This window comes from Peromyscus eremicus, chromosome 3, assembly GCF_949786415.1.
Source record: "Peromyscus eremicus chromosome 3, PerEre_H2_v1, whole genome shotgun sequence".
Classification (NCBI taxonomy): Eukaryota; Metazoa; Chordata; class Mammalia; order Rodentia; family Cricetidae; genus Peromyscus; species Peromyscus eremicus.
In genome coordinates, this window is record NC_081418.1 from 40,776,475 (window position 1) to 40,787,078 (window position 10,604).

Below are 10,604 nucleotides of genomic sequence, written 5' to 3' on the forward strand. Positions count from 1 at the left end.
CCCAAGTACTTGACACCACAGGGGCACGCTTCCCACCCAGCTCTTTCGGTGGCCATTTTGAGCTGGCTTCAATGGACACACTGCCAAGCCATTGCCTCTTCCTTTGTTCACTCTTTATAACTAAATAACAACCTGGTTATTATTATTATTATTTTAAATCTCACTTTCCCCATAAGAAGGAGTAGAGGAAATTAATTCCCTTTCTCCTACCCTTCCATTCTCTTGGGCAGGTCAGAGCCCGACTTTATTTTTTAATCACATTTAGTTATTTTTATTACGTGTGTGTGTGTGTGTGTGTGTGTGTGTGTGGACACCTGCATGAAACTGTGCACATGGAGATCAGAGGACAACGTGACAGAGCCAGTTCTCTCCTTCCATCTTGTGGCTCTCAGGGATCAAATGCTGATCCTCAGGCTTGGCGGCAAACCCTCTTACCTGCTGAGCCCTCCTGCAGGTCCCCAAAGCCTGACTTCAGGTAAACACTTTGAACTTACAAAGAGTTCTTGTGTGTAGCTTCCAGTGAGGAGAGAGGATCAAAGCCTGCGATTTTCCCAGAGACCTTCATTGGGGGGCCTGGCAAACTCTTAGGAAGATCATTCTCCTCCTGCTTGGGGTAAGGGCGAATGTTTAGAACCTGGGATTTTTCTGCTGGTTTGCAGTCACCGCACGGTCCTGTACACCCTGTTCCGGCCCCCTTCTCCCTTTCCCTGTTGTTAGCCAGCCATCACATTCCTTGATGTCATTCCTGCCATTGTGAGCCGACAGGCCCTCGGGGCTCTGGTGGACATGGTCAACCATAAGCAAGCAGGGAACTGGAGCTGGGGAGGTCGGGGGAGCAGAGGCCCCACCACCACCTTGGAGTTGGGCTGGGTCTGTGTGGAGCCCCAGAGATGTTCCCCAGCCCATCCTTTTTAAGAACCAATGAGTAAAATCAGGGGCCTCCCTCCTGCCGTCAGGGACCCGGGCCCTGGAGTGGAACTTGGAGTAGAAGATGGCCTTCTCTGTCAACTAATTCATTCTCCAGAGTTCAACTTGTTCTCTGACTCAGTGGTGTTTGAAAGCACCTTTATCCAGGTATGGTCGTGCATCTCAGGGGTGAGAGTCTTCCCCTTCCCACGGCCTGTTCTCACGGGTTAGTGAGAAGATGGACACCGACAGTCCTGGGGGCAGAGGGTGGGTGGAGGAGGCGCCAAAGCCAGAGTAAACCAGAGGGTCTAGGTCCCAAGGTCACTTCCCTTTGTGCCTGTAGTGTGAGGGAATTCCCTGCAGACTATGCAAAGAGTTAAGTAGTGCTCTGGTACAAAAAAGAAGGTTGGTTGTTTGTTTGGGGGTTTGTTGTTGCTGCTTTTCATTTGTTTCGAGAGAGCATTTCACTGTGTAGCCTTGGCTGGCCTAAAGCTATGTAGACCAGGCTGGCCTCAAACTCATAGAGATCCTCCAGCCTCTGTCTCCTGAGTGCTGGCATTAAAGGTGTGTGTCACTACACCCAACTTAAGCATCTTTTTAAAAGTTTTTTTTTTAAAGATTTATTTAATTTTTAATTGTGTGTATCTGTACACATGAGAGCAGTGCCCTGGGAGGTCAGGAGAGGACTTCAGATCCCCTGGAGCCAGAGTTGCAGGTGCTTGTAAACTGCCTGACTGGGAGGCTGGAAACTGAGCTCCAGGTTCCCTGAAAGAACAATAAACATTCTTAATGGCCGAGCTGCTTCTTTATTCCTGAAAGGAGCCTCATGGTGTACAAGGAGCTCCATTCAACCATTGTCAATGGTAACTGTCTAAGCAAGCTCTATCTAAGACCATTTGGATCAGCGATGCATGATCACAGACACCCAGGGCATTCTTTCTGGACTCTGGCAGTTGAAAACGGTGTGCCAGACAGCAGGGGTTCCTTAGCCACTCTTTGTGGGTATTGCTGAGGTTTTGGTAAGAAAAAGAGCTGGCAGAAGGGCTTAAAGTACCCAGCTGAAGGTGGAAAGACTGGGTGGAATCAAGGATCTGATGTCAGGAACCCACCAAAATGAAGTAGAAAAAAGCCGGGGAACTGTGGAGGAGAAGGTGGGTACCTTTCCAGGTGGGTCTGGGAATCAAATCTGAGGCTCTCACAGCAATGAGCTACTGCCCAGCATGGTCTCAGTTTGGGGAAACTATGTTCAGGGTTCCTGATACTCCATTTTCCTGTGCTGCCCCAGGTAGACGCCTATGTTCCTGGAGATGAGCTAGGAAGCCTGGGGTGAGGGAGCAGGAGTGTGGGATCCAGACCTTTCTAGTCGTCCCTCTTTATGTGTGGTGTCTTGGCAGCGGATTTGTCCTCCTATTTTGTTCTGTGATCTCGCGCTGAGGCTACTGAGAGTCTCTGGATGGGCTCGACGTGACCCAAGAGAGACTCACCTTTACTTAAAATGATTCACTCCTCGGTTGGTTCCATTTCTTCCTGTCTCCTCTGTCCACTGCCACCCTCTGGCCATCCCCAAACATCCCCAAACAGGACTAGTTCCCAGCATTTAGTGAGCACTTCCTGGCAGTGAATACTGTCCTCTGTTTTGTGGGAACTGCAGATTCTATTTCATAGCGTGAGCCATAAAAAAATTTCATTTCTTTTCTCTCCCCCAAATCAGATTTGTTTGTTTGTTTGTTTTTGTTTTTCGAGACAGGGTTTCTCTGCATAGCCCTGGCTGTCCTGGAACTTGCTTTGTAGACCAAGCTGGCCTAGAACTCACGGAGATCCACCTGCCTCTGCCTCCCAGGCACTGGGATTAAAGGCGTGTGCCATCACTGCCTGGCCAGAATTCATTTATTTTTCTTGAAGCATTACTTAGGCTGGTAGGAATCAATTTCAGTCCTCCTTGGGGTCCCCCCCCTTGTCCCCGGTCCCCATGTGGGATGCATAGTTGTCAGAGCTGTCTAGAACACTAGGAGAAGGCCGCTGGTCTTGGGAACACAAGCATCTCTACATGTTATCTATGGCTCCTTAATGGTCACAGCTTCCATGCTTTTCTGGTGTGAGATGAGACAATGCCCGAGTGCTGGGCATCCACTGCTCCCGCCCTGCCAGTGCCCCCCGAGTACTTCGGGAAGCAGAAGAGGTCCTTCTGAAGTTTGAGACCCTGCAACACGCTGCCTGCTCTTATCTGAGGGAAGCTCTCCAGCCTCCCTGCACTGGAGATTCCTGGATCTTTCCCACTCTGCTCTCTTCTTGTAGAACTGGCTTCCCTTCCAGGCCCTTAGAAAGCTGTGCTGGTTTCTCTGTCCCAGGAAGGGAAGTGTAAAATCCCCAATGCCACTCAGCTTTTTCTTACGAAACATCTTTCTGGGTTTTTGTTTGTTTGTTGTTTTGAGACCTGTCTCATGTAGCCCAGGCTGCCCTCTAACGCCATATGAAACCAGGAACGACCTTGAAGTCTTGATTTTCCTGCCTCAATTCCCAAGTGACTAGGGTGCCTTTTCAAAGCTAGATGTGTTTCTCTACACAAAGCAGTACCACACGGGGTTGTTGTTGTCCACAAACTATGTCTGGAAGACCAACGAAAGGGACCAGTAGCAGGCAATGGTCCAGCTCACCAAGCTGAGGTGACCCTCTCTGCTGTCTGTATGCTTCCATCCCTTGTCTCTATCTCTTTCTGACCCACGTGTCTGGGGTTGGTTTCCAGGTCACTAAACAAGGACACTGGATGGATGCCTATGAAAGATCTGCCACTGTGATCCTTGGGGTAACCTCTTCAGTGCCCTCCCTGCCACTCCCCAATGTCCTCCTGATGGCCAACCTCACCTGGCCTCACGGTCCGCGTTCCACCAGTAGCGACCCTGGTGCCCCTGTCATCACTCTCAGCAGGTAAAGGCTGGAGGGCAGAGCCGGGCTGTGGGATGATTGACAGGGTCTGCGTACTGTGCAGGCGGGCTTCAGACTGGAAGAAAGGGCAGTCTTCATAAGCTCTGCAGAGCCGTCCATCCCCTCACTTAAGGCATGTTTGCTTAGTGTCGTGTGGCAACAAGTATGGTGCTTCAGAGCAGGGTGCCGCACGGTTCCTGCCGCCAGCCCAGCGTCTGAGGATCTTGGCTTCACTGTATTTTTATTTTTCAGGTTTGGTGGTTTTGTTTTTGTTTTTGTCTTTGTTTTTGTTTTGAGATAGAGTCTCCCTACGTAAGCCTGGCTTCCCTGGAACTCATTATATAGACCAGGCTATCCTAGAATTCATAGAATGCCAGCCTTGGCTTCCTTGTATTTAGTCGGTGTAGATGTGGGGGATTTTCGAAGAGAAGATGGAGATTTTCTTTTTAAAGACAAGAACTAATGAAATGTTTGCTTTGTTTTTCTTTTTTCTCCTCTCTCTCTCTCTCTCTCTCTCTCTCTCTCTCTCTCTCTCTAACTTTTAGGAGTTGCTTCTCTCCCTCTACTATGTGGGTTCTGGGGATTGAATTCATGTCATTAGAGTTAACCACAAGCACTTTTACACCCTTGGGGCCATTTCGCCAGCCCAAAGATGGAGATATTAAAATCAAATAGGACTATGAGATATTGAGATTGAGAAAAAGATATTGCAAATCCCAGCATGGTGAGCCTGTCTCAAAAAAGGGTGTGGGGCATTGGGAGAGATGACTCCATGGGTAAGAGACTTGCTGCTCTTCCTGAAGTCCTGAATTCAGTTCCCAGCACCTACATCAGGCAGCTTACAACCACCTGTAACTCTGACACACACTTTTTAATGTGGCGTTCACACACATGTGCATGCGTGCACACACACACATATGTACACATACACACACAAATAATAAATCTTAAAGAAAAGAAAAAGAGGGGGCTGGAGAGATGGCTCAGTGGTTAAAAGCACTGACTGCTCTTCCAGAGGTCCTGAGTTCAATTCACATGGTGGCTCCAACCATCTGTAATGAGATCTGGTGCCCTCTTCTGGCCTACAGGCACACATGCAGACAGAACACTGTATACATAATAAAAAAAAATCTTTAAGAAAAGAAAAGAAAAAGAAAAACGGTAGAGTGTAGGCCTGGCACACACAAAGCTCTAGGTTTGACACCCAGCACTGCCTAAACTGAGCATCATGATACAAACTTTCATCCCAGAACTTGGGAGATGGAGATGGAGGATCAAAGGAAAGAATAGAAAAACATAAAGCCTCAATATATGCGAGACATCCACCTTTCTGACTCTTCGATTCAAGGAATCAAAGATGGAGGGAAAAGCTTAGAAATGAGTTAAGAAATCTTTGTTCTAATTCCCACTTATGGAGATTTCAACTTGAGCAAACCTTGAGCTTTTTAATTTGAGTTTTGTTTTTGGAGACATGTTCTCCTGTAGTTAATGCTTGCCTCCCGCTGGGTAGCTGAGGGTGGCTTTAAATGCCTATCCTCCTGCCGTAGCCTCCCAAGTGCTAGGGTGACCACTGTGCCTAGCCTGATGTGCATGTGCGTGCGAGAGCGTGTGTGTGTGTGTGTGTGTGTGTGTGTGTGTGTGTGTGTGTGTGTGATGTTGGATATGTGCAAGCATGTGTGTGTTCGTGTCAGAGTGCAAGGCCAGAGGATGTGTTGGATGTCCTGCTCTGTCATATTCTGCCATAGTCCCATGAGATGCTCTCTCACTGAAGCTGTCACTCACTGGCTAGGCTGGCTGGCAGGGAGCTCTCAGAATCTACCTGTTTCAGCACCCAACCCGGAGGTTGTAGACCCATGTGACAACGCCTGACCTTTTTCCTTTTAAACGTGAGTGCTGGGGATTCAAACTCAGTCCTCATGCCCGCACAAGTACTTTTATCTACTGAGTCACCTCCCCGTTCACTCACCAAACTTCTCCAAGCTCCCGTTACAAAAATCTGAAATATATAATTAATAATATTTCTTTCCCTCATCAAAGAGTTTTATGAGAATTGAGATATTATGCACCAATAACACTAGTGGTGATTGATGTGGGCAGATTATTTAATTTTTTGAGCCAAAGTCGTGTAGCCTGTGTTCCTTGTTCTGTGTTGGGATCAAGTGTTGGCATTTAGGCAGACACTGCTGTGCCAGCCTTTACTAAGGAACAAAAACCCTGCACACAATCAGAGGGGAATCAGCGCCCACTCTCAGAACAGGAGCTGCCTCCTGCCAGCACCCTCCAGCAGGAGGCACCAACACCCACGTTTCCTGATTGTGCCCAGGATCCTTCCCCTGAAGTATGTGGAGCTACAAATCTACGACCGGACCCAGCGCATCCTTCGGGTGAGGACAGTGACAGAAAAGATTTACTACCTGAGGCTCCACGAGAAACATCCACAGGCTGTGTTTCAGTTCTGGATCCGCTTGGTGAAAATTTTGCAGAAAGGTCTGTCTATCACCACCAAAGACCCAAGGATCCAGTTCACTCACTGCCTGGTGCCCAAGATACCCAGCTCCTCCATTGAAACAACAGTAAGTGGGGACGCCCCCCAACGTCTGCAGAGAAATAAACAGAGAAGTGTATTTCCATGTACATACTCATACACACAGGATGTTCACATAAGCAAACGGACACCTGGCCTTTCATATATGCAGGTCCATGGATCCACTCAACACCTTGGATCAGAAATAGTCAGGGAAAAGTATTGTTCCCTTGTTGTTGTTCCCTGAACAACACAGTAGAGCAGCTGTGTGTATAGCATTGTGTTACGCGAGGCATGTGCAAAAGCTATGCCTTTTGAATAAGGGACTTGAGCACAGTGGATTTTGATATTGGATGGTGGAGCCTGGAACCAATTCCCATTGATCTTAGGGACAAGTATGTATGTTACTGAATACAATGTTGTTGGTATTTTAAAAAATTATGTTCTATCATGGGCATGTCTCCTCATTTAGACATCATTTCCTTACCACAGTGGGATACAACTGAATGATTCATAATATGAGAGGTAATTTCAGTAAATTTGAACATAGTTTACATGTGTATTTATAGACTTAGTCTTTTTACATTTTTGTAAAGATAGGATCCCACGACATAGCTCTGGCTGGCCTCAAACTCAAGATCTTCCTGCCTCAGCTCCCACAGCTTCCCCTCTTGTTGTGGGTAGAAGCAGGGTCTCCAGTGTGCTCGATGCTAGACAAGTGTTCTACCTGCTCTGTCGCTGAGCTATTGTCTTTTTATATTTACTTATTATTTATTTACTTGTATAGTGTGAGTGCACCATTGTTGAGACAGGTCTTCCTCTGTTGCTTAGGCTGGGCTGGAATTCATGATGTAGCCCAGGTTGCTCTCGTACTTTCTGCTCATCTCCTGCCTTAGCCTCCCAAGTGCTGGGATTGCAAGTTCACAACACTACACTGAGCTCCCTCAAGGCATGAGGTCTTCCCGGACCTGCCTGGTGCAGAAGCACAGGTGGAGAGCTTGGTAGATGATTGCTCCAAATGTGAGCTCTTAAAGATGAAAGCTTTTCCCACTTTCATTAAGGCGTGTGTTTGGGTAATCACCACTTTTAGATATCAGCTGCTCTAAGGTCCTTATCTCACCCTCTGGAGAGCATAGCCTCCACAGCACATCAGAGAAGCTGTCCTGTTGCTAGAGGCCCCCATGACTGGCCCGGCAATATTGTGACTTAATGCTTACAGAACAGGTCCTTAGGCCTGCTCTGTGAAACTGAAGTCGGTCCCGCAGATTCCTTCAGGGCCCTGCCAGGAAGAGCACAGATGCTCCGTTAACAGCAGAGCCCTCTGATTTACATTTCCCCCACACAGCCTGAATGCAGCTTGCCCTCATCCTCCCAGGCCAGCGAGACCATAATGCTGCTGGCAGCTGAGCGGGCCAGCGGCAGTCTCTTAGGACTCTCAGAAAGATACAAGCTCAAAGGAGACAGGTGGGTCCTGTGTTGTCAGCTCCAGCATCCCTCGCCCCAGTATCCCTCGCCCCAGCATCCCTCGCCCTAGCCTGGACTCATGGGGCCTATGACACCCTATGACAGCCCTGGTCCTTTTTATCTAGATAGCCAGCCACACAACTTTGTCCCTAAACTTGGTTGCAAGCTTGTTTGAAAACAGGTCCTGTGGCATTCAGACATCTGGATGTTCATTCCATAGATAAACTCCATTGTTTCCAAATGGCAGATACACAATAAAAGGAATGAAAAAATAGGAAGTTAATTCCAAGAAATGTGAGTTAGTAAATAAGTCAGTTAGCTACTGACTCGCTAATCCCAGCTCACAAAGGCCTCTTGGCTGAGCCTCTGGATGGCCAGTGACCAAAGACTCCTCCTAGCTCCAAGTTTCAACTAATACCCCTACAAGCAGCCACAGACTGAACCCCATGTGCAGAGCAAGTATTACTCGTATGTTGCCATCAACACATAATTTGTTTTTTTTTTATTTCTTTGTGATTTTTCTTCCAGTGGGAGGAGTTTTTTTTGTGGTCTCGATCTAAAAGCTGCTTCTCTGGACAATCCCTACAGAACATGGCACCCTTTTAGGAAAGAAAAGCTGGTCCTTGCAGATTGCAAAAACAGCCTCACTTTTGAAGTTAAAGTGTCTGCTGCCTGATCATTCCTTCTTGATAATTTTCAACGTGGCCCCTCTCCTTCTCCTCTGCTCTTCCCTTCCCTCCCTCATGAGCTTCCTGTCACCCTGGATGGCCTCGAATTCACTATAAAGCCAAGGGTGACCTCAAACTCCTGAGCCTTCTGCCACCACCTCCCAAGGGCTGGGGTTGGAGCCCAGGGCTTCAGGCACGGCAGTTGAAGACTATCCACTGAGCCACACCCCCATTCCTGCCTCCTTTGTTTTGTTTGCTTGTTTTGTTTTACTTTACTCTATAGCTCTGAATAGACTTGAACTTGCTGTAATCCTCCTGCCTCAGCTTCCAAAAAAAAAAAATTCCTTTCTTTGGAGCTGGAATGATGGCTCATCCGTTAAAATCACTGGCTGCCCTCAATTCCCAGCACACACATGGCAACTCACAACTGTCTGTAACTCTAGTTTCAAGGGATCCAGCACACTCTTCTGGCCTCCTCAGGCACCAGGCACACAAGTGGTGAACAGACATACATGAAAACAAAACACCCATACGCATAAAATAATAAAAATATTTCATTGTTTTTCTTAGTAGGAAGTGGGGTCATCACCTTCTCTTTCCATTTCCTAATGATTTAAGTAGATTTTTCCCCTTAGGAGCTTTCATGGGTTGTTTGGTTGTTTGGAGGTTTTTTTGTTTGTTTGTTTGTTTGTTTGCTCTGTTTTGTTTTGTTTTTAAGACAGGAGATGACCGTGAACTACTGACGCCTCCTGTCTCCACTCTGCAAGTACGGGATTACAGGAGTGCATTAACAGACCGATGTTTTGGATTTTTGTTCATTGGTTTTGGTTTTGAGACAGTGTCTCACTGTTTAGCTCTTGGCTAGCTTGGGACTCACTATGTAGACCAGGTGAGCCTTGAACTCACAAAGAGCTGCCTGCCTCTGCCTCTTCAGTGCTGGACTAAAGCCGTGCACCACCGGGCCCTGCATGGTTTGTTTCATTTGTTTTCTTTTTCTCTGAGATCATGTTTCACTGTGTAACTCGGGCTGGCCTCTGGCAGAGAAATATGTGCTCTTAACCACTGAATCTCTCTCCAGACTTTAAAAAAATAGTTTAAAATGTGAGCAGATTTTTTTTTAATGTGTATGGATGTTTTGCCTGTAGTGCCTGTGGAGACCAGAAGAGGACATCAGATCCCCTAGAATTGGAGTCATAGACAATTGTAAGATGCCATATAGGTGCTCTGGAAGAGTGCTCTTCACTGCTGAGCCATTGTGGAGTCTAACAATGTTTTCTTTCTTTTCTGTTGCTTCCTATGACCTGGGACTCCCTGGACTCCCACAGACACACTGATGCTGCCACAGTAACAGACAAACCCAAGAGATGCAAGACACCCCCACTGGTGGCATCTTCAATTAATATGCCCATGAGAGCGACTTTGACCCACAGCCTCTGGGAACAAGAGGACCCAAATGAGAACTTCCTGCAGGTTCCTGTAGCCAGCTCCCTAGGAGAGAACTTTTTGGGACCTTAACACCTAGCCAGACCGGTGTCAGCCCTGTCTTCTATGCGTTTGCTCTGCCTCGTATAATGCTGTTTCCCACAGTGGGCCAAGTAACCATGGGAGAGACGAGGTGGTGCTTACGCCAGGACGCTCCTCAACTTCCACCAATAAATCTCCAATCGAGTCCTCATTGTCGTAGGTTGTGTTGGGGGTGGGGAGATCTGGGTAGCTGGCTAAGAGCTGGCTGGAAATCAACGGTCACTCCTCAGAAAAATAAATGGGAAGGAAGCTATCTCCTGCTCAATTGAAAGCCTGAAGCATCTAAGCCAAGCCGATACATCCAGTGTAAAGGAAACGGCCCCTGGAGAGAACTCTAACTTCCGTTATCAAGGAGATAGTGTGGGACACAGAGACGGGACTTTGGTATACAGAAATCCTGAGCATGATGGCAACCAGCTAGGAGATAACCTCATCCGTCTCAAGTAAGAAATCGAGGGTTCATCTCTCAACTCCCTGTGTTAGGGTAGAAGCCCGACCTCACGCCCTTGGCCATGAACAAGTGGGTTACTAACGGAGACATGGCTTCTGGTAAGGGTGGTGGTGACTCCTCATCAAAGAAATTGGAACTGCCCTGA

At 47.6% G+C, this 10,604-nt stretch overlaps 1 protein-coding gene across 1 annotated transcript; it reads left to right on the plus strand.

Moving 5' to 3' along the window:
- Positions 1 to 780: 780 nt before the first annotated feature.
- Positions 781 to 10,153, plus strand: Garin1a (golgi associated RAB2 interactor 1A). The gene is made up of 5 exons (XM_059257465.1): positions 781 to 1,074; positions 3,650 to 3,831; positions 6,152 to 6,401; positions 7,698 to 7,816; positions 9,810 to 10,153. Exons 1-5 carry the CDS (start codon positions 922 to 924, stop codon positions 9,997 to 9,999), a joined length of 894 nt encoding a protein of 297 aa, XP_059113448.1. The 5' UTR covers positions 781 to 921; the 3' UTR covers positions 10,000 to 10,153.
- Positions 10,154 to 10,604: the final 451 nt, after the last annotated feature.